Source organism: Carcharodon carcharias, chromosome 2 (assembly GCF_017639515.1).
Source record: "Carcharodon carcharias isolate sCarCar2 chromosome 2, sCarCar2.pri, whole genome shotgun sequence".
NCBI lineage: Eukaryota > Metazoa > Chordata > Chondrichthyes > Lamniformes > Lamnidae > Carcharodon > Carcharodon carcharias.
In genome coordinates this window covers 76738092-76762170 of record NC_054468.1, presented here as the reverse complement: position 1 = coordinate 76762170, position 24079 = coordinate 76738092, and the positions used below count along the sequence as shown (strand labels likewise).

The 24079-nt window shown below is 39.6% G+C and overlaps 1 protein-coding gene across 3 annotated transcripts in view; it reads right to left on the bottom strand.

Annotated features, from left to right (window-relative positions):
• Nucleotides 1-24079, bottom strand: part of LOC121290419 (cohesin subunit SA-1) — a 229758-nt gene that overhangs the window by 8987 nt on the left and 196692 nt on the right. For all 3 annotated transcript variants that reach the window (XM_041210861.1, XM_041210867.1, XM_041210873.1), the window contains 16 exons: nucleotides 23330-23444; nucleotides 22159-22276; nucleotides 16087-16190; nucleotides 13782-13874; nucleotides 13551-13640; nucleotides 12463-12666; nucleotides 10714-10784; nucleotides 9659-9746; nucleotides 9146-9226; nucleotides 7259-7351; nucleotides 6768-6942; nucleotides 6212-6351; nucleotides 5358-5459; nucleotides 5115-5263; nucleotides 4294-4422; nucleotides 3583-3788 (listed from right to left, as the gene is read on the bottom strand). In XM_041210861.1, the coding sequence (XP_041066795.1) occupies nucleotides 3583-3788; nucleotides 4294-4422; nucleotides 5115-5263; nucleotides 5358-5459; nucleotides 6212-6351; nucleotides 6768-6942; nucleotides 7259-7351; nucleotides 9146-9226; nucleotides 9659-9746; nucleotides 10714-10784; nucleotides 12463-12666; nucleotides 13551-13640; nucleotides 13782-13874; nucleotides 16087-16190; nucleotides 22159-22276; nucleotides 23330-23444 (1958 nt within the window). The remainder of the gene's footprint in view (nucleotides 1-3582; nucleotides 3789-4293; nucleotides 4423-5114; nucleotides 5264-5357; nucleotides 5460-6211; nucleotides 6352-6767; nucleotides 6943-7258; nucleotides 7352-9145; nucleotides 9227-9658; nucleotides 9747-10713; nucleotides 10785-12462; nucleotides 12667-13550; nucleotides 13641-13781; nucleotides 13875-16086; nucleotides 16191-22158; nucleotides 22277-23329; nucleotides 23445-24079) is intronic.

Here is a 24079-nt window from a genome sequence, read left to right as displayed (position 1 = left end):
CTGTAGAGACCAACTTGGAGTGAAAATTCAACACCGTGCCATGGGAATAAATCTTTAAGTATGGAATGATTGAAGGATTTTTATTGAAGTCGAATATCTCTAAAAACATCATTCTGAAGCAAAGCTATTAGAGGTGCTGTGTTGGCATTGTTAATTTTCTCCTAAGGTTGGTGTAGAGTTCCACAGGTGCCTTTTAATACTTCAGCCCAAGGCCCATTCTAAGTGAGCTAACAGAGGCAATCCAACTATACAAATGCAGAAAGGCAGAGGTGGGAGGGTTGGTGAAATCAGAGTTGAATTTGATCATGTCCTCGGTTATAAATACGAAGTTTAAGTTTGTTATGTTTTAGAATTGTCAGTTTAAGTTGAAATGGAGTGGTGAAGGGGTCATGTGACCTGCTCTGAATCCTGCTTGGCAACAAGCCTGTCTTGGTTGCCGTGGTGGTGGTGGTGGGAGGGGGGGCAGTGAAGCCCAGATTGATTTATTGGGAAGAGGGTGCAAGATGTTCTGATCTGTAAACAATGACCAGAGCAACTGCGCTGACAATGGATACACATTTAGTCTCCGAGTCTCACAGGGGGGTATTTGGAATGTCATGCTTTATAAATGTAATCATTTAAACTGTCTATTTAATTTTTGAGATGAAATGGAATTGGTGGCTGAGAAGATAGTTAATCAGCATTTCTACCTGGCTAGAAGGACAACGTGAGACACACTACCATGTGGGATGGGCTTTAGGAGAGAATAGTCCATAACAAGCTATCGTAGGATCAGGGTGCAGATTTTCCTAAGATATCAATGAATTGCACAGACAAATTCGGTCTGCAGGAATCTGACAGCTCAAGAGAGCGCGAGTGTGAGAGACAGGGCAAGAGCGAGAGAGATAGAGCAAGCGAGGGTGCGAGAGCGAGACAGAAAGAGCATGGAGAGGAGACCGGGCAGTGGGAGAACAGGCAGGGTGGAGAATGGGCAAGAGGGAGAGAGGGCACGGAGGAAACAGATGTGGTGGTCGAGGGTGCGGGGTGGGCAGAAGGGGAAGTTGAAGGGGGAAAAAGGGTGGTCAGAAGGTGGGGCAGAGGGAAAGCAAGGGCTGAGAGGAAGAAGGACAGGGAAAAGATGGGGGAGAGGGAGTGGAGGGGAAGAGGCAGGGGGGTGGGAGGACTGAAGGAAAGGGAGAGGCAGGGGCAGGACGGAGAGCCGCGGGTAGCGGAAGGGGTCGAGAGACAGGGGACAGGGGGTTGAGAGACGGGGGGCGGGGTGTTGAGAGGGGGGGGGGCGAGGGGTCGAGAGACGGGGACGAGGGGGGATCGAGAGGCGGCGACGAGGGGGGAGTCGAGAGGCGGAGACGAGGGGGGGGGTCGAGAGGCGGAGACGAGGGGGGGGGTCGAGAGGCGGAGACGGGGGGGGGTCGAGAGGCGGAGACGGGGGGGGGGGTCGAGAGGCGGAGACGAGGGGGGGGTCGAGAGGCGGAGACGAGGGGGGTCGAGAGGCGGAGACGAGGGGAGCGAGAGGCGGAGATGGGGGGGGCGAGAGGCGGAGACAAGGGGGGGGCGAAAAGCGGAGGTGAGAGGCGGAGGGGAGGGGGGAGCGAGAGGCGGAGGGGAGGGGGGAGCGAGAGGCGGAGGGGAGGAGGGAGCGAGGAACGAGGAGAGAGGTAGGGGAGGGGGGAGGGAGGTAGGGGAGGGGGGAGGGAGGGGGGACGGAGCCAGGGGAGGGCGGAGGGAGCCAGGAGAGGGGGGGAGGGAGCCAGGAGAGGGGGGAAAGAGACGGGGGGGGGGGGGGAGAGAGAGAGACAGGGGAGGGGGGAGGGAGACAGGGGAGGTGAGTAAGAGAGGGAGGGGAGAGGTGAGGGGTGGTGAGGGAGGGGAAGGAGTGAGATGGGGTGAAAGGAGCGGAGGAGGAGAGAGGATTGGGAGAGGGAGGGGAGGAGTGAAGGGGAGGGAGAAGCAGGGAGACTCAAGAGAGAGAACATAGTTTTGGCTAGGAGGAGGAAATCTCCAGCGTAACCCCCACTGTGAAAGTCAGTTCAGGGATCAGTAGTTATCCAGCTGGAAAACGAAATGGAAACAAGCCATTGGCAGCTGAAAATAGTTTTGGACTGGTTCCTACTGAATAAAGTCTCAACTTAAGGGACAGAGTAAAATATTACCATGAATGGGGGGCTTTTGCTTGTTTTAAGTTAAATGGCAGATCTTTTCTGTAATTTATTTGCCTACAAAAATAGCCCTTAATCATTAAGTAAAAATATCAAGTGCTCTTAAGTACTCAGCAGGCCTAGCAACATCTGTGGAGAGAGAAACAGAGTTACGTTTTAGTCAAACACAACTGCTTCTCTCTCTCCACATATGCTACCAGACCTCCTGAGTATTTCCAGCATTTTTTGTTTTTATAAAAATGTTGCACCTTTATTTATTTAGTGGGGCTAAAGATGTGCCCTACACAGCTGAATTTCCAAATCCTAATTACGGCAAGAATTATTGGCAGAGGCAAAAGTCCGAAATCGCTAAAGTAAGGTAAATAAAACTAGATACAATATTCCAACAATGACCTGACCAATGATTTCTTTAGGTTTAGCATTATCTTTCTGTTTTTGTATCATTATTTAGAAAATCCAGGATCTCTTGTTTTTTCTACATGTTGATCAAACTTGCTTCTCATTTTTAAAGATTCGTGTATCCAAAGTGTCTTTGCTCCTCTATCCCTTTTAATGTTTTACCATTTAGTTTATGATCTCTCATTCTCCACCTTCAAAGGTGGATAGCCTCATATTTGCAGGCATTAACATTTTTTTCCACTCAAACTACAAACACGTCCTCTGAAGTTGCATTGTCCTCTTTAAACATGCTGTGTCTTTTTTGGATCATCTGTTAATTTTGATATTGTGCCTTCTATACTCAAGTCCAGATAATGTGTGTGCAGCAATGACCCTTGACAGGCAGCACTGTTCATATCCTTCAAAAGTCTAAAAAAAAATCCATTAACTAAATACTCCTTTTTTTTGTCTTTCAGCCAATTTTTTACCCATGTTACCATATTCCCTTTAGTACGGGGCCATTTTAACGATATTCTTGTGCAGCACCTTATTTAACACCTTCTGAAAACCCATTTTACGTAGCACCAATTGGTTTCATATGTCAATGTACTGATAATTCCTCAAAATAGTATTAAATTTGTGAGACATGACTCTGCAATCTACATATCATAGTTTAAAAATACTGCTCTAAATAATTTTTAAAACAGATATGATTCACAATGATGCCACACAACAGTTCAGGGAAAGTCCAAATACAAAGCCAAAATTGGAAAACGTGTTTACAAAATATATACAAATAGTCTTGTTTAGCATTTGTCAATTTTTTGCTCATAGGTAGCCCTAATGAGGGCATTGGAGCTTGGCCCATCAACAGTGCGCTATATACACAGATTACAAAAGCCTTGTGATATAGGCAAAGGCAGCATTGTAAAGCTACTTTCTCAGCTAAGCAGAGATTAGAATAAAGAAATAATTGTAGAATACAATCAAGTGAACTTCCTCAATAATTGGACTCAGGGTCCCAATGCTAAACAGTTTTGTTACTTGCCTTCTGTCCGCCTCTTGTTAAGTGGTGGACGCCCTTTCTTACTGCGTATTGAGGAAGCTTTACTACTGCTGCCTCCACTGATCACCGACATCCTATCGTCCTCCCCACCAGTAAGCAACGAGTTGCGATAGGAGATCAGGGGCAGCCAGATATCCTCTCTTCGCTCCATCATCTGCTCTGACATGAATTTCTCCAGGTATGCATGACTAAAGAAAACACAATATAATAACTGAGCACACAATTAAAAAAGGACAAGAGGTAAAATACTATTTCTGACAATATTACACGTGTACACACAGAGGCACACTGAGAATACATTTTCTTTTAATTTGTTCTTTATGAAGACCCTGGTCTACTCCATTCAATAAACTCTGGACTCTCTGATCTCCATACAGATTCTGGACTAGTCACAAGCCTACTGGTCAACCATTCCTCCCATCTGTTCAAATCATTTCCTTTGCACCTGGGACGTCAATGCTGCTGTTACATGTTTACATTTTAAATATGAGTACTACAGAATAGCTAAGAATATGTAGTCCCCTGTACAATTTAGAGAAAAAAAAGTAATAATTTTATTTGTAATAATGCACTTGTGGTATCTTGGTTTCTTAAACATTTTTATTCTTAAAAAATGCAATTTAAAAAAGGACGACAAAAACAAGGACTAAATGCAAGTTATTTATGGAACTAATTTAGAAATTTTTTACTTACACTGTTTTTTTGTCCTGTCGCAGAAGTTTAGATGAGAATTCACCAAGAATCTCAAGGAAGGCAAGATTTGGTGGAGGATACTCTGGTCCATTTGGGTTTGGATATTTAAAAGCAAATTCTATACCATCCCTGTAGTAATTGACAAATACTAAAGTCAGGTCTCATAATTCAAGCAAATCATCAATATATGAAAAACTGTTCAAGGACATTTCTGCTTGCCACCAAATGCCCAGTTTGCAAAATATACAGAGTACATTTCAGGGAAAAACGTTCAAAGAAACTACACCCTAAATGTGAAATTCTTAACAGAGTGGAGAGGAGCGTTTTAAGAGTGCAGATTGGCAGGTTTTTAAATGTGACAGTCCAGGTAGAAAAGAACATTAAAAAAAGTCAAGTGACATTCTGGATTTTATATACAGGGGAAGTGAATATACAAAGGAAGTGATGTTGAATTTTCACAAGACTTATGTCATGTTTGAGTATCATATATCCCATTATAAGAAAGATATCACAGCATGTAACCTGAACAGAGAAGTTCACCAGAATTATACTAGGAATGAGAAGTTAAGGTTGTGAATGAAGATTCAAAAACGGGCTTACAGGGCAGAATCCAATGAAGATGTTCAGAATTATGAAAGATTCTAAAATGATAATACTGTTTTCATCACTTGGCAAATCAGAACGAAGGAGTGCAGATTTCAGATTATCAGACATAACACTAAACCTGCTACAAATAGCAATGGAAATATCACCATCTGGCAGAGCTTTTGTGAAGTATGATCTTGAGACTGCATAACTTATAATATTGTGCTGCTACTCACTTGTGTAAGGTAGCAACAGCTTCTCTTGTCTTGATCTGATCCAGACCAAAAGTGAGGGCAAACCGACGAGCAAGCTCTTTAATACCACTGACATGGGCTGATGACCTGTCAAGATTAGGACCTTGCTCTTGTACAAGCTCATTGAAGAGCTAAAACAAAATAAGTGGAAGTTAGCATTTCGCTTAACTCAATTTTGCTTAAAAATAAGTTGCTGTTTGTAGTTGAACATCAAAAATTTCTCACCTGCTGTAAACTGAGAATAAGTGTCTTGGCACATTGAATTTTGTCGATTTGTCTGGTTTTACTCAACGTCTCCTTTATGATGTCACCGTAGTCATTGTAATACTGTTTTAAAAAGTGACATAAAACATGACAACATGCTGCCTTCTTGGATATAGTCCTTTTATTATTATTTCTTTTCTAGGATATGTATAATTTTCAAAATTTCAATAAACACAAAACTTACTTCTCACCAGCAGCACATAGACTAATATTGCATTATCGAGTGGAGCCAACTGTTAATTCAACATGCGCAGTATAAATTACACAAGTTAGCCTTAAAAAGAAAAAAATCAGTGGCTCCCCTGTAGTTTACTTGGTAAAGGCACAGTCCAGTAAGAAACTTAACCATATGGACTAAGTGGTCACAAGTTCTATTCTTGATTTGTGTTGAGTTAGTTGATCTCAAGCAGTGTGACAACTGGCTGCAATTCTCCTGAGCTTGAGGGGGAAGACTCAGGGTTCATGCTCCTGACTGCTATCCAACGAGTTCTGCTAGGACATGCACATAGGCGATGAGAGGTTAGGTCAGGATCAGGAATGACTGTAATGCCATTACAGTCTAAGGTCCTGCCGAGATTCATTGCTTAGAATCGCACAAGAAAAATGGTGTTTGGACAAGGCATAGGAAAACATCCATTGGCTTGGAACCATACCCAAGCAGAAATGAATGCCTACAAGAAATAAAAGAGGGAAAAGAAGCATATTCTTCACAGTTTTGCATGCAGTGAAGCTAAAAAGAAAATTACCTGTAAGTTAAATTCATTTGATCTACAATGCACTTTGAAAAAAAACAATTTTCTATTCCCTAAAATTACCTTCATATAGTGCTTGAAAATATCTGCAGCAGCATTCATATCCACAACATCATAAATTATAAGTTTGCAAAAGCCTGCCAGGAGATTTCTTCTTTTATGGAGGGCCTCAATCTTATTGGCTTCATCCTCCTCATCTCCTTCTGTGCATGAGAAAGAAAAATATAATTACAATTTACATTATATTAAAATGGCAGCCTCATACTAGAAGAGAAGGAGCCATCTACTACAACTATATGGTTAACTATATAGCCCCATTGTTCCTTTCAAATTAAAACTTTAACTCACTTGAAATCTACTGCAACACTTCCACTGTTGATGCAGGCTATTTTGAATTGTCATCTATGTTATGTGGTCCATATTGATCAGCGTTGTTCACAAAAATAAATATCCTGGCACCCATGAATAACATCATAATCTAGGTACTGCTAGGCTGAGTGCAATAAATTATGCCAGTCTGGGTAATCAACTATAACGAAAGCCTGAACAATTCCCAACAAATCAAATCAACTTAACTTTAGGTGAGTGCAGAAATTTACTTTCATGTAGACAGCCTTACCCATGCTCTGGTTCTCCTCATCTTGATCAATAAATACGTGATCCATTACAAAGCTAAGCAACTCTGATTGTAGTCCAGTGTCTGGGCTGTAAACAATTGGCTTGAGCCCATCCCTGCCACCAGTTGTCAACTGGTGACTGAATATCATTAGGAGATCACAAAGCAACATGAAAGCCTATATTGTGACAAAAGAAACCTTGAAAATGGAGAGTTCTACAGTTCATATTGTAATGACATAGTTTGGAATCAATGTTTTAGCTAAATTCAATACATCTCAGAAGTTCATTTATTTCTATCTACTTCTGTAAATAATTTCTGTAGAAACATAAACTTAAACAAAGGTCTTCACAATTCTTTCTTAGCGCTTATTTTACTTGGTGTTAGGGAACTTCAGGGGATGTGCTACTTAAATCATGTTGAGTTACCCACCAAGTTACCATACTTATTACCCACAGAAAACATCTAACACACAATGTGATGGAATTATTTACCTGCTCTTTGACAGAAGGGTTGACGTTTGTCAAACAGTGCTGACAGACGATGCAAAATGCTTTCAATGTTTTCCTCAAACCCAGTTGTTCTTCCTGTAAGAGATAATTTTTAACAGCTGTATTTATTCATTCCTAACTAAACATACAGATATTCAGTTCTGCAAAACATAAAGCTAGAGGCCAACAGAAATGACATTGAGTCTATTATTTCTATTTTGTTAGGTGTAGTACATTAACATTGCATACTCTACATGGCTAACAAGTGTCCACCAGTACAAAAATGTTTCCAGTTTTCCCTCCAGTTACTAGTGGAGAATGGCTCAGCACAACATGCCAAATAATTAAGCTACCACAAAAAGTTCTCCTGAGCATATACATTCCTGTTAACCATTGCTCATTTTGCTCCTCTAGCTCTCTCCCTACTAGTTTAAGTTACTCACGCCTGATTATAAATCTCCTGTCTACCCTTCTGTCTCCCAGATTAAGTCAACAGAAACATCCATGGAGCAGGCATTGACAGTTGCTATTCAAATAACCACAGTGCTAGAGGAGCAGTGTGCATTTAGTATTAGTTACTGTAATTGGGATTGCTCCATAATGCTCTGCCAGCATTGCAATATTTAAATGGAATCTCTTTCCACTAACTTCAGATCAGGCTTCAGCTACTGACCTAAACTTGAAAATGGTCAAGTAAAAAGAATACTGCAAAAAAAAAACTGAAGCCTGCATGTTGCCTCAGGATATTACAGCTCTGGAATGGCAGGGCATTTATAATTTAAAGGTTTAGCCATGTGGTGAGTCACCACTGACCAGAGTCAACTACAACAACCACTGTGAAACAGGGTCTAACTGCATAAACAAGCAGAAAGCAATTAAAAAATACACAGAACTTGGAATGCTGCATTTCCCAGCACTTCAAAACGGTGGATTTTCCCATCCCATTCAAAGTTTCCTTCATCAAATTTTCAAAACATAAGCTTTCAATCACTTAATTGCTATTTTTTGACTTATACCATCTGGACTTTAACCATTTTTAACCTTGGTGGTGGTCCTGCATTATGGGCCTTGAACCTTAATACTGATTTCTCAAAAAAAACCTTTTCCTTTAGGGTAAAATCTCAACACTGAGAGCTATAATGACTGGTTAATGTCTCAAGGAAGTGGTTTTGCAATTAAGTAACAAACTGTAGGCTATCATGTGGTTACAGTAACTCCTAAAATCACTTTTCCCCAACATGCCTTGAGCACGATTAAAGTTACATTTTAAGAAGTTACCTGGTTAAGACCCTGTGTAAATGCAGCCAGCACTGTAAATGAGGAAACTGTCCCTTTAGTACAGTGATGCCAATATCTAATGTATAAGATTTACAAACTAGAACACTGTTTTTTGAATGGTAGGACAGATTTACTTCTTTATAAAACATGACTACTGGACTATTAAATGGAGATATTTTAGTGTAAAAGCAGCCAAAGAAAAACAAAGAATTGCAAATCCTTTTCAATCAAACTTGAACAATACACCCAAAAGTAAACAACTACCTCCAACAAGTACTTCCAATCTGAAGCACTTCTGTCCAGAAATACCACTGATCTCACATCTGCTTAGAAATCTTAGATCTACTAAAATAATTTAACATAATTGGACATGTCACCCCAAAGTATGAATTTATATACATCATGTGCAGTATGATATAGCTTTGGAAGGAACCTATTTACAGGTACAAAATTTCAAGTTAAGGATATAAGCTTTGCTTGACTAGATTTAATCGAAAAATTTGCCATACCTTCCAATCTCTTCTTTTTGGCACAATTCCAGTTCTTTTAAATTTGTAAAGAGAGTTTTTATTGGTTAGCATTAATAATGCTATAATTAGGTTGTTTCCTCACCTTAGTTGGAGAACCTTCTGCTATCTTGACAAGCTGCCACAGAATTGAATAATGACAGCACTGGAGCGCCTGGACCACTATCTAGACCAGTAAAATAAACAGAATAGCAATTATTACACTTGAGCAGCCCAATGGATAGAAGCAAAGCATCAAAAATATCTCAAGAATTTCCCCATTGGAAAATGAACTGATGGACTATACAGAAAATATATTCAGCAATAAAAATGTCTATATCTACTGAGGATTCATTAAACTCAAGATCTTAAATAACAAGCCAATATACACAGTTTAAAAGCATTTCAATAACACTTCTGCTAGTTTTTCTGATGTTGATTAGTCAAATTCAAACTTGGTCCTGTAAATAATTTACATATATTTAAGCTTTTGAAAATCCAGCAGATAAACATCCAGGTACATTGAATGCTCTTAAATAAATCTGCAGAGGAAAAATAATAGGTTTCATAAATTAAGTGCAGAGTAGAGTTTTTTTTTATGTTTTGGAGAAATTTTTACCTGTTCTGGCATAGATCCAAGTTCAATCCCACTTTTTAAAAGCCTGTAGCAGTTTCCAAACAATTCCCATTTCGTAAGATCATGAGCACTAATATAAAGAAAATTTTAAGTTATGACAGTTTTCTTTCATGAACCAGGTTTTTCAGGTTCAGTATTCTCTTGTAACATTTCATGCAACAAAAAGGTTAAAAATAAACACACTGTCGTGCAATGGAACAATGTGATCTAGACTTTTGTATCTCGTAATTGAGATCTACCATTAGTTATTTAATGCACAATGGCTGGAGTTTAAAAAGCCATGAAATTACAAACAAAGTGGTAACTAATCAGTCACTTCATTTCTAATAAACTACTAATTACACCAATGGTGTGACTAACTTAAACAGAGGCAAAAAATTGTGAAATAAAATCATGTTAAGCTATTTCCATTACGAAATGCAGCCTACAAATCAGTGCTATAGAAATTAAAGGTACTTGTTCCCAAAGGTTTTATTAAAATGAAATAATGTGAAGGACAAACAAATCTCAAAACGAGTCAGCGTGGAGAATTTATTTCACTTATTTCATGTCTGTAAATTCATTATCAGAACACTTTCTATACGAAATAGTCTGAAACAAGTGAATATTTAGAGAATAAGTTTTTTTTTAGAAGGTTATGTCCTTAATGCAAAGTTTATGACTGAATATTCCAGATTGTTACCTTTTTAATAAAAGATTTCCTGATGGCATATCTTCTCCAGTTGAAATTCTGGGCTAAGAGCTCCCTTTCAAGGGTTCAACTAATGCCACTCTAGTGCTAGATACTGACTGGTCTTAAAGCAGCCAATCTACTGCTCCAGTTTTTCCTCCCTTTCTATGGGGAATCTAGCTTTTGCCTAACACCTCTCCAGGGTAACACCATTAAGATGAGGGCTCATTATTCAGAGAACTGTAGGGACAAAGCTACATTCTTTCACTCTACAGCATAGTGCTAAAGAGTTCCAATGCACTGCAGCAATGTGTCATCCTACAAAAACAAAGTGCTTAATATGTAGAACCAGCTGATGTTCACATACTTGTGGAAGGCAGTTAGTCTCTTCAAAGTAGAGAGAACATTATAAATGTCATCATCATCTGCTTCTTCTCCCTATGAAAGTTGATAAAATTGATGCAGTATTAAAAATATCTTACACAATACAAGAAATAAAGACAAGAACTGCAGTACAGCCACTGATAAAACCATGATGTAGTTTAACAGATATTAAAAGTCATATTCCAAGTTCATACTGATACAAATAAGCTTCTTCTAAACTTAAAGAAAATATAACTTAGAAGGTGACAACCTTCGCAGAATTTTTAATCGCTACTTATTATAAAAGTTTGTTACAATCAATATAACCTCCTCACTAATGCTCAGTTTGGGCTCCGCCAGGGTCACTCGGCTCCTGAGCTCATTACAGCCTTGGTCCAAACATGGACAGATGGGCTGATTTCAAGGGGTAAAATGAGAATGACTGCCCTTGACATCAAGGCAGTTTTTGACCAAGTGTGGCATCAAGGAGCCCTAACAAGACTGACTTTGACGGGGTGAAAACTCTCCACTGGTTGGAGTCATACTTAGCAGAAAGGGAGTTAGTTGTGGTTGTTAAAGACCAATCACTCTCAGCCCTTGGTCACTGCAGGAGTTCCTTAGGGTAGCATCCTAGGCCTGCAACTCTTCAGATGCTGAAGCAATCCTTGTCCATATGCAGCAAGAAGTGGACAACGTTCAGGCTTGGGTGGATAAGTAGCAAGCGACATTCGTGCCACACAAGCCCTAGGCAATGTCCATCTTTAAAAAGAGAAAATCTAACCATTTCCCCATGGGATTCAATGGCATGACCATCGCTGAATGCCCCACTATTGACATCCTGAAGCTGTGGATCAGCCATATAAATACTGTAGTAATCAGAACAGGTCAGAGGCTGAGAATTCTGAGGCAAGTAGCTTATCTCATGTCCACCTTCTTCAAGGCACAAGTCAGGAGTGTGATGGAATATTCTTCACTTGCTTGGGCGAGTGCGGCTCTAACAACACTCGAAAAGTTGATACCATCACAACAAAGCAGTCTGCTTGACTGCCATCCCAACCACCAACCAAAACATTTATTCCCTCTACCACTGACACACAGTGGCAGCAGTATATACTATATACAAGATGCCGCACACCATCCTGAATTGGAACTATATCGCTGATCCTTCACTGTTGCTGGATCAAAATTCCAGAATCTCTTCCTAACAGCACTGAGTGTACCTACATCACATGGACTGTAGTGGTTCAAGAAGGCAGCTCACCACCACCGCCACCACCTTCTCAAGGGTAATTAGGGATGGGCAACAAACGCTGGGCTTGCCAGCAATGCCCACATCCCATGAAATAATTTTTAAAGAACTGTCAATGCAGTTCTTTTATTTACATATGGATATATCAAACAAAAGCATTACACATTAGTAGCAAAAACACAAGATTGCAAAACAAATCTTTGTAATGGTTTGGGTTTTACCATTCTAAGCAGATAATTTACTTACTGATGCAAATATAAAAACAAAAAAACTGCAGATGCTGGAAATCCAAAACAAAAACCGAATTACCTGGAAAAATTCAGCAGGTCTGGCAGCATCGGCGGAGAAGAAAAGAGTTGACGTTTCGAGTCCTCATGACCCTTCAACAGATCTAGTTCTCGAAATGTCAACTCTTTTCTTCTCCGCCGATGCTGCCAGACCTGCTGAGTTTTTCCAGGTAATTCTGTTTTTGTTTTGTTACTTATTGAAGCAGTTTGCACTCACCTCCTGTAATAAGTCTTCAACTGACTGACTGAATCGTTCTACCAGCTCATCAATCATCTGACTGCGTGCAATGTTAACACGGTTCTGGATTGTGTATTCTTCACTGCACAGGATGTTATATGTTTTGCTGCATGATTCTAAGACATCTGACTCTATGTGCTTTTCAACAACAAACTTGGTTTGTTTTAACAATGCATCTAGGTGCTGGGAAGGGGAAAAAAATCAAATAAGCATACATGTTTTACATTAAAATAGATTATTTCTTAACAAGGTAGGAACATGAATTGTTCTTTCAGCTCCTCATTTCTCATCATTCATGTTCTCATACAGAACCTAGTTATCAACTAGCTTTCTGCTTTGGTAGCAAGTTCTCAATAATTAGTTTACCCTCTTCCCTTTTCCTGGATTACTCTGACATATCTGCCTTACTCACCCTCCTTGAGGGGGAATCTTTAGCCTCTACTCAGCATCTCCCTCTGCCACGTAAGACAGCAAATTGGAGATCCAATGCGCAGTACTGCTACATCAGCTTAAAGAACATAACTTTGCACTTACTATACAACCTTCTTCAGCTGGGTAAATGGGTTATTTTAGGCCAGAATTTATTTCAACCATTCTAAATAGCATTCAATAATGGAGACAGTAATTTCACTTGTAGGAGACACATTCATCCACCTTTTCTCTTCCAGGGCCCACAAAACATGGTGACCAATTTCATTATACATACTATTTTGCCATGCCAGAAGTGAAATTACTGTGCTGGGCTTCATTTCTAACAAACAGCACACAATCCTTTCATGCTGCACACATTTTCCTATACAAAAATAAAAATTTGATACCTTGCTGAATTTTAAAGTACACTAAAGGAAACCTTTTTGTTAAGTTTTGTACTAGTGCTAACACAACACCAAAATCTTAAAATATCTAAAGCATGGAGGGGAGCTTCACACTGTCTGCTTATGACACCTCACTTGAATCTCGAAATGGAATTGCTGCCTTGTAAGTCACTCACAGACAATTATTCCATGTGATTCTGGGGTAAAATAGAAGACAATATTCGTTACAAAATAATTCCAGTCACCATTTACCTTCTCCATTCTTCCTGTGCTGTAGAGCTCCAAGTCAAAGAACTGAGGGATTTGCAATAAGTTTGCCACTTTCTCAGAATCAGCTGAGTACTAGAACACAGAATAAACATCTGAATTTAATCCCATTTACACTCCAAGATTATATGAATCAATACAATCTTAAAGCATATTAATTCTCATCTGGACACTCAGGAAAGTTGCACAAAAATATTAATTACACCAATTGCTTACCTTTCCTAACATCATAGGAAGTGCCACTATGAACTGTTCTGTCAATTTAGTCCGATCATCTATCTGCGTTTTTCTCTCCTTTGCAGTCAAGACCTGTATGTAATAAGATTCCATTGCAACACTTCAAATCTAATTCAGAAGCTTTCATGTTCACAAAGGAAACTGGCATGGTTAAATGTTTAGGATGAATTACAAGTCACAAATCAACAACTTCCATGTGTTAAAAAAGACAAAAAATAATCTGTTGAATCTAATCTACTCCAAAAGAAAAGCTAAAGGCTTTATATCAAACTTTGACAACAGGTCAGACACAAAAAGCAAGGAAATTGCAACAGAAAACGTATACAGTAAAGTCCTGCTGTCCACGACTTATTTTGCGAATTTGTTTATCTGCGCGAAAGTCCTTGTACACATGGCCACCCATTATGACCCCAAATCTTCGCCTATCCATGACTTAAGCAAACTAAAAACAATGAGTTCTTGTAACAAACGAGTTCTTTCTGCATGTGAGCAAGGGTGACAATGATAGGGAAAAAAGGAGATGCAGGTTTGGCTATGCACACGCACACGTTTATGTAGATATGTTTTTCTAAGTGAGAGGTTTGTTAAACAGTGCATGATTCTCCTAGTTGTTACAGTCTGTCTCTTTGGTTGGTCTCAGCTTTTGCTTGGGCCTGGCAATTAATGAGGATCCTTGTTGGAGTGGCAGCCGGAGAGGGGGAATATATATATATATATATATATATATATATATATATATATATATATAAAAAAAAGTGTGTGCGAGCGCGAGAGACGAGACAGCGCGAGAGACGAGACAGCGCGAGAGACGAGACAGCGCGAGAGAGAGGGCAAGCGCGAGAGAGAGGGCAAGCGCGAGAGAGAGGGCGAGGGCGAGAGAGTCTCCTTCAATCCTCCTGACTGTCACTTGCACAACAACTAGTAACTTTTTAAACATATAACTTCTCTCACCCAACGCCACCCCGAGCCAGGGGTGGGGTAGAAGAGAGCACTCATTACAGAGAGAAAGCAAGAAAGAGGAAGAGGGGGAGAGAGAAGGAGAGAGGGAGGTGGGGGGGGGGGGGGAAGAGAGAGAGAGAGAGAGAGAGAGGGGGTGAAGAGAAAGAGAGAGGGGAGGAGAGAGAGAAGGGGGGAGGGAGAGAGAGAGAAAGAGGGGGAGGGAGACCTAGTTCTTTAAACCTCATTTTCTCATCTCTTTCACTGCAACGCTGGAGTGAAAGGAATCGACTCGGGGCTCAGACCGTGCTTTGTGCTTCCAGTTTGTTGTCACGAAAGAACAAGCAAGAAAATAACTAAGGAGGAAGGGGAGGGGGGAACTGGTTCAGAGGGAGGACCGTGTGTAATGGCGAAAGGATGAGCTGGTGCCTTCAGTGCAGTAAAGTCTCTCAGTGAGAGAAAACACCTGATGAATACCCATCTAATTCGCTCCTGTTATAAAATATATCCACTGTTTGTGATTTCACCCTTTGCAAAAATTCATGTGAATGTAACGTAACCCCCACAAATGGCGGAACTTTACTGTATCTATATATTTTCACACGTATTTTCTCACAAAAGGCTAAGCACAAAGGATGTGGATTGAAAAATTAATGATACATTTATACGTGCCTTTCACAACAACGGGGTGTCCCAAAGCACTTTACAGCCAATGAAATACTTTTGAATTGTAGTCACTGTTGTAATATAGGAAATGAGGCAGCCAATTTGTGCACAAACAATGTGATAATGAGCAGATAATCTGTTTTTGTGACGTTGGTTGAGGAATAAATATTGGCCAGGACACTAGGGATAACTCTCCTGCTCTTTTTCGAAATAGTCCCATGGGCTCTTAAATATTCCCAAGAGGATAGAAGGGCCTTGGTTTAACGTCTCACTGAAAAGATGGCAACTTCAACAATGCAGCACTCCGTTAGAGCTGCACTGGGGTATTAGCCTTGATTTTTGTGTTCAAGTCTTGAACCCACAGCCTTGTGACTCAGAGCAGGAGAGCTACCAACTGAGCCATCACTGATGCCTAGATTTACATGCTCGGATAACGTTGGTCTTATTTTGATCAGTAGAATTCCTTCCTCTCATTTGTGATTAATCTAACAAGATGACTTATAATCGTTGCTTAGACCCACAAGGTTTGGCTTTTCATTAATTACATCTGAGGTACAAAAATATGAGAGATATTTTACATCAAAGAAAAAGGAATATAACTTTTTTTGTATCAACCTGATTTCCCTGCCTCGCTACACTCTTCCTCTTTGGGGGGGCAGGGGTAAAAAGTAATAATACATACCCTTTTGCCTGTTCCTCTTCCAACTGGAGGATGTGCCTCTGCAGCTTGCCGAATTGTACAGACCATTAGCTCTATAAGTGCGGTCTCCTGCCTGTCAGTCATACCTAGTAAAGATCAAATAGCTTCAAAATTACAGAATGGTCTTGATACCTGGATCAGCACTAGCTAATAGTATGAGGAACAATTAAAAATTAAAAGATAACACCTCACATTTTGCCTTGATATTGATGCTGAAACCATCAGCACTTGAAAGTTTTATCCCACATATGGACAGAATATTCTGGAGTCTGCACAAGCACAGTTAAACATGAAAATACAGAGGTTTCTGTCAATGAAGCATGTAATCATAGAATGGTTACAGCTCAAAAAGATTGCATATGCCAGCTCTCTGCAAGAGTAACTCATTTAATCTCACAACCCCATCTTTTCTCCAAGGTCCTGCAATTTTTTCTCTTTGGATAATTATCCAGTTCCCTTGTCATGATTGAATCAGCCTCTATTACACTTTCAGGAAGTGCACTCCAGGTCCTAAACACTCACTCTGTAAACAAGTATCATCTTATGCTGATGTTGCTTCTTTTGCTAATCACCTTAAATCGATGTCCTCTGCTGTATGATACTTCCACCAGTTGGAACCTATCTACTCTGTCCCAGACACCTCATGATTTTAAACGCTCGATCAAACCTTCTCTTTTCCGAGCAGAATAGTCCTGGCCTCTCCAAACTATCCACCCAGCTGAAGTTTTTCATCCCTGGAGCCATTCTTCTGAATATTTTCTGTTCTCCCTCTAATTCCTTCACGTCCTTCCTGAAGTGGGGTGCCCAGAACTGTACACAATACTCTAGTTGATCTGAACCAGTGTTTCATACAGGGTTATAACATCCTTGCTTCTGCACTGTGTGCCCGTGTTTATAAAGGATCCAATATGCTTTATCAACAGCTCTCTAAATCTACCCTGCCACCTTCAATGGTTTGTGCACTTATACACCCAGGTCCTTGTACTCCTGCACCCCCTTTAGAATTAGAACGACACAGGTAAAAAGACGAATGAGGTCCTGCAAGCAGAATATAGGGAGCTGGGAAATAAATTAAAAAACAGGACCTTAAAGGTAGCAATCTCTGGATTACTCCAGTGCCACAAGCTAGTGAGATCAGGAATAGGAGAATAGACCAGATGAATGCATGACTGGAGAGATGGTGCAAGAGGGAGGGATTTAGATTCCTAGGCATTGGGACCAATTCTGGGGAAGATGGCACCTGAACAAGCTGGACGGGTTGCACCCCAGCAGGACCGCGACCAATATCCTTGCAGGTGTATTCGCCAGTACTGTGGGGGAGGGTTTAAACTAGACTGGCAGGGGATGGGAAACTAAGCAGGGGGACACAAGAGAAGAAAACAAAGATAGGAATGAAAGACTGAAAAATAAAAAACAAAAGTGGAAGGCAGAGGAAAGCAGCAAACAAGAGCCATAGTACAAAGAAAATGTGTCTAAAGGCACTGTAACTGAATGCACAAAACATTTGCAATAAGGTAGATGAATTAACAGTGCAAAGTGCAAACAGATGTAAACAGGTATGATAGGATCATGATTACAGAGACATGGCTGCACAGTGACCAAAGCTAGGAACTAAATATCTAAGGGTACTCGATATTTAAGAAGAACAGGCAAAAAGGAAAAGGAAGTGTTGTGGCATTTTTAGCTCAGGATGAAATCAGTGCGATAGTGAGAGAGGATACTGGCTCAGAAAATCAAGATGTAGAATCAGTCTGGGTGGAGCTAAGAAACAACAAGGGGTGAAAAACATTAGTTGGAGTTGTCAGTAGGCCTCTAAACAGTAGTGGTAAGGTAGGGGATGGTATTAAGCAGGAAATTAGAGATGCATATAACGAGGATGCTTCAATGATCATGGGTGACTTTATATATAGACTGGGCAAACCAAATTAGCAATAATACTGTGGCGGATGAATTCCTGGAGCGTGTACGAGATGATTTTTTAGACTAGTACGTCAAGGAACCAACTAGGTATCAGGCTATCTTAGATTTGGTTTTGTGCAGTGAGAAGGGGTTAATTAATAATCTTGTGTCGGGTCCTTTAGGGAACAGTGACCATAACATGATAGAATTCTTCCTTAGGTTGTAAAGTGAAGCAGTCCAATCTGAAACTAGGGTCCTAAATCTGAACAGAGGAAACTACGAAGGTATGGGGCTAGAGTTGCATCGAGTTAGGAACTTAGTTAAAAGACATGCTGGTGGATAGGCAATAGCTAATATTTAAGGAACAAATGTATGCATTGCAACAATTATATATCCCTTTCTGGTGTAAAAACATAATAGCAAAACTGGCCCATCCATGGCCAACAAATGAAATTAAGGAGAGTATTAGATCCAAAGAGGAGTCTTATAAAGTTGCTAGAAAAAGTAGCAAGCCTGAGGATTGGGAGCAGTTTAGAATTCAGCAAAGGAGGGCCAAGAGATTAATTAAGAGGGGAAAAATAGAGTATACTTGCAAGGAGCTTAAAAGAGGACCATATAAGCTTCTAAAAGTATGTAAGAAGAGAAAGATTAGCAAAGACAAATGTAGGTCACTTATAGTCCAAAATGGGAGAATTTATAATGGAGAACAAGGAAATGGCAGGGCAGTTAAACAACTACTTCAGTTCTGTCTTCATTGAGGAAGACACAAATAACTTCCCAGAAATGCTAGGGAATCGAGGGTCTAGTGAGAAGGAGGAATTGAAGGAAATTAGTATTACTAAAAAAATGTGCTGGAGAAATTAATGGGACTGAAAGCCGATAAATCCCCAGAGCCTAATAATCTGCATCCCAGGGTACTAAAGGAGGTGGTCATGGAAACAGTGGATGCGTTGGTTGTCACCTTCCAAAATTCTGTAGAGTCTGGAATAGTTCTGGCAGATTGGAGGGTGGCAAATGTAATCCCACTATTTAAAAAAGGGAGAAAACAACAAATTCCAGACCAGTTAGCCTAACATCAGTAGTAGCGAAATTGCCAGTGTCTATTAGAAAGGATGTGATAACAGGACACTTAGAAAACATCAACGGGATTAAACAAAATCAGCATGGATTTATGAAAGGGAAATCATGTTTGACTAACCTACTGGAGTTTTTTGAGGGGATAACTAGCAGGATAGATAAGGATAAGTCACCAGTGGATATGGTGTATTTGGATTTTCAGAAAATTTTTGATAAAGTCCCACATAAGAGGTTAGTGTGCAAAATCAAAGCAAATGGGATTGGGGGTAACAGAATGGCATGGATTGAGAATTGGTTGCAGACAGGAAACAGAGAGTAGGAATAAATTGATCTTTTTCGGAATGGCAGAGGGCAACTAATGGGTATTGCAAGAATCAGTGCTTGGCCCCAGCTGTCCAAAACATATATTAATGATTTGGATGAGGGAACCAAATGTAATCTTTCCAAGTTTGCTGATGACACAAAACTAAGTGGGAATGTGAGTGGTGAGGGGGATGTTAAGAGGCTTCAAGGCAATTTAGACAAGTTTAGTGAGTAGGCAAATGCATGGCGGATGCAATATAATGTGGATAAGTGTGAAGTTATCCATTTTGGTAGGAAAAATAGAATGGCAGAGTATTATTTAAATGGTGATAGATTGGGAAATGTTGATATACGAAGGGGCCTGGGTGTCCTTACACACCAATCACTGAAAGCAAGCATGCAGGTGCAGCAAGTGGTTAGGAAGGCAAATGGCATGTTGGCCTTCATTGTGAGAGGACTCGAATACAGGAGGATGTCTTACTGCAGCTGCACAGGGCCCTGGTGAGATCACACCTGGAGTAGTGTGTGCAGTTTTGGTCCCCTTACCTAAGAAAGGATATACTTGCCATAGAGAGAGTACGGCAAAAGTTTACTGGAGTTCAGGGATGGCAGGATTGTTGTATGAGGAGAGATCGGGCCGACTAGACCTGTATTCACTGGAGTTTAGAACAATGAGAGCAGATCTCATTGAAACGTATAACATTCTGACAGGACTGGACAGATTGGATGCAGGGATTATGTTTCCTCTGGCAGGAAGGTCTAGAATAAGTGGTCACAATCTCAGGATACAGGGTAGGTCATTTAGGACTGAGATGAGGAGAAACTTCTTCACTCAAGAGGGCGGTGAACCTGTGGAATTTTCCTTTGGTGGCCAAGTCACTGAATATATTTAAGAAGGAAACAGATAGATTTCTGGACTCTAAAGGTGTCAAGAGGTATGGTGAGAGAGCAAGAGTATGGCATTGAGATAGAGAATCAGCCATGATCATATTGAATGGCGGAGCAGGCTCGAAGTGCCAAATGACATACTCCTGCTTCTATTTTCTATGTTTGTACACTTGATTTTATATTGCCTCTCCCCATTCTTCCTCCCAAAATGAATTACTCCACAGTTCTCTGTATTAAATTTCATCTGCCACCAGTCAATGTCCTTTTGAAGTTTAATGCTATTCTCCTAACAGTTCACAATACTTCCAAGTTTTATGTCACCCACAAATTTCATGCACACCCCAATCAAGGTTATTAATATATCAAGAAAAGCAGGGGTCTTAATCCCTGGAGAATCCCACTATGAACTTTCCTCCAATCCAAAAAACAATCATTCACTTCTATTCTCTGTTTCCTTTGAGTCAGCCATCTTCGTATCCATGTTGCTACCATCCCTTTTATTCCACAAGATCTAATTTTGCTCACAAGCCTGTTAAGTGGTACTTTATCAAATGCCTTTCGGAAGTTTATGGAAACCAGATCGACCGCATTAACCCCATCCATCCTCTGTTACCTCAACAAAGAGTCAAGCAAATTAAACATGTTTTGCTCTCAACAAATCCATGCTGGCTTTTCTTAATTAATCTGCAATTGCCCAAGTGCCTGTTGATTTTGTTCTGAACTGTCCTTACTAAAAGTTTAACTGCCACCAAGATTAATTCTATGTTTTTCCATTGACTGTGCTGTTGAACTCCCTGCTGACTTCAATCAATTACAAATCACAGAACTGACAAGAATTTCCATTTTATTCCGCAGTATTGTTGTTAAAACCTCCCTCAACAATTACCAATTGCTAATGAAATATAACTGGGTTTAAGACAATATACCAAGTTCATAATTGCTGCTGGAGAACTTCTCTGGCTCCAGGAAGCTAATTTTATATTTGTTTAATGTCAAATTTGTCCTGATAAATATTCCAAGTTTTAGAATATAATTTGTTTTTGAATTTTTATTATATTTCAGCTTGGTATATGTATATCCCAATCATTTATTTTGCTCTCTGTAAAATGTAATAAAAGGCCAAGGATAAACAGCGCACTTTATCTCTGTGTTTGCTGTTTATGAGAATACTTCAATGAGATGGGCTGTTTGCCCTGCCTGATGACATCACTGTTGCTGAATGCTTGGAAATCCTCTTGAATTGGTGCCAGATTCAAACTAACATCAGGAAAGATGAAAGCCATGTCACAGAGATCGGTAGGTATTTGTGGGCAACTTTTCCCGAGGTCATCAGCGAACATAGTCACTTCACTGCTGACCACATAATCCAGGCCCATGTGTTACCCTTTCAATATATTATATGGTAAGGGCTGGTTTCTTCCAAATGATTTAACCCTTATATACCTTTTACTGTGACATTTGTGGTTATGTGACACAGGCAATTATGATGGGAATTGCAAGCAGAATAAGCCAGAAATGGTAATCAAATCATTTGGCAAATGTTCCCAACTTAATCTCAACAAGTAAATCATTGTTTGGACTGATGCACTTTCCATAACATATCACTCTGGAGGTTGTGAATCTGGAGTTTAATGCTTCTTCATCTCAGTGGGTACCAAACCAAAGTACTATCTACCATAAACATTCAGAGACCACTGTTTTAATGTTTTGTTATTCATGGAAATAAAGACGTTTAATACGTGCTCTCAAATTAGGATAGCAAAAATCAATTCTATATTGTATTCAGAGAAGGTATAAAGTCCACTGCACTATTAAACTCTATCTTACATTAAGGTAATATATTTTCCAAAATTAAACGCTTAACATTTTAGGCAATTCCAAAGTTACCTTCCTCTCCTTGTATAGGCTCTTCCAGTAGCAGTTCTACCATACACTCCCAATCCTTGAGAAGTTCTTGGGAACTTTCCCACAGACTATCTACCAGATAGGCTGCATGTTCATGCAACTGAAATGTTACAATTTGAAAAACAAAGGGCATTATCCATTGGACTAAACTGCTGGGTTAGGTTACACAAATTCCCAAATTTTACTTTTAAATAATAGATATTACATTTGAGTTAAGCAATAAAATTGGGAAGAGACCACAATTTCATACTTTTGTTCCCCAATGTTGACTATAATGAACATTATATTTTCATACACAAGCATATAATCAATATTTACCACTATTCTTAAATGAATACATATAGTCAAAAAATTTTGGGGAGAACAGGTAGGACAGGCAAATGAAGTAGAGAAACACTAAGTGTCTGTTCCTATGACTGGTGTAAAACCAGATTTCTCTACAAGTTTTTGTTCCTTTGTTGGACAGATATCAGAAATCACTGGAAAGGCTCATCAGGTCCAGCAGCATCTGTGGAGAGAGAAAGAGTTAACATTTCAAGTCCGCAAGACTCTTCATCATAAGGACTCAAAGCATTAACTCTGTTTCTCTCACTAGATACTGCTCGGCCTGCTGCGTTTTTCCAGTATTTTCTGTTTTTATTTCAGGTTTCCAGCATCCCGGGTATTTTGCTTTTATCAGACATCACTGGGTTATGTTACATTCTACAGTATTTGCTGAAGTAAACATATAAAAATAATTAAAAGAAATACATTTTTTATGCATTTATATTGAATATAACAAGGTATAACATAAATATAGCACTGCAATATGATACTCAAGCAATTTGTAGACCTAACATTATGACACATTAGTAGATTTGATCACTGTAGTATTAGATATAGTATTAGTATAGACCAGGATCACATCTGCATTTATCTCATGGTACTTTTACTCGCTGTTCACCTCAGCAACAATTATTGCTTCTATTAGTAGTACCAAATTCCCTACCCTCCAGACACATACGGATCCATGGCATCTACTAATAGGACAAGCATAAACATAGCTTTGTAATGTTATGATTTTTTGATACTTTCTCACGACTGCTATATTTCTTTCCATTTATAGGTCACTTTTTCTGTTGAGTATTTTTGATGCATCATTTCAGAATCTTACCTCACTTTCTAGGAAGAAAAGTACCAGCATTTTAATAAGATTTCCATTTGGACTATGCCTTCCTCTACTCTTAGCATAGGCTTCTTCTGCTTGTGGGTCATGTCTGCTGAACAATCTAAAAATTTAAAAACGAGATGTAAAACTCTCCCACATGCTTCACAAAAGGCTGATTTTATTCTGTCCATGTAAAAAGCAATTAAAAAGGCTTATAGCATATTGTTTCTAACAGATCAAATAATATTTTATCTCATTCTACATAGAGAAAATTGGCCTTAATAACAATCTTTTTTATATGGGGAGGTGGGAAGGGAAAAGGAAATCTGACAGAAAGCACATAATGATCCTCCAAAAATTTTTCATAGTTTACCCTGTAATAGTTGGCAATATGCATGAGATGCACAAGAGACACATAAAAGAAAATGATGTGTTGTAAAAAGCTGTGTGACTATCACCTTTGTTGGGCTGAAGTATTGCATTGCAGGACATCATGTTGACATGGTAGTATGCAACCAAGTGATACTGTGATCAGTGGAAGTCATAGCTAGCACCAATAAATTTACAGATAAATTCAGATACTTGAGACTGAGATGCAGAAATTAAAATTGATATCCTTGCTTCAAGGCCTGTACAAGTGGCTAGTCTTATGACAGTGCATTGGCACTATTAAGCAACATATTTCTACCAAGTTCAACATTATTTTAAAGAACGAAGCGCACTCCAAAAAACTTCAAACCAAAGCTCCCAACTTAT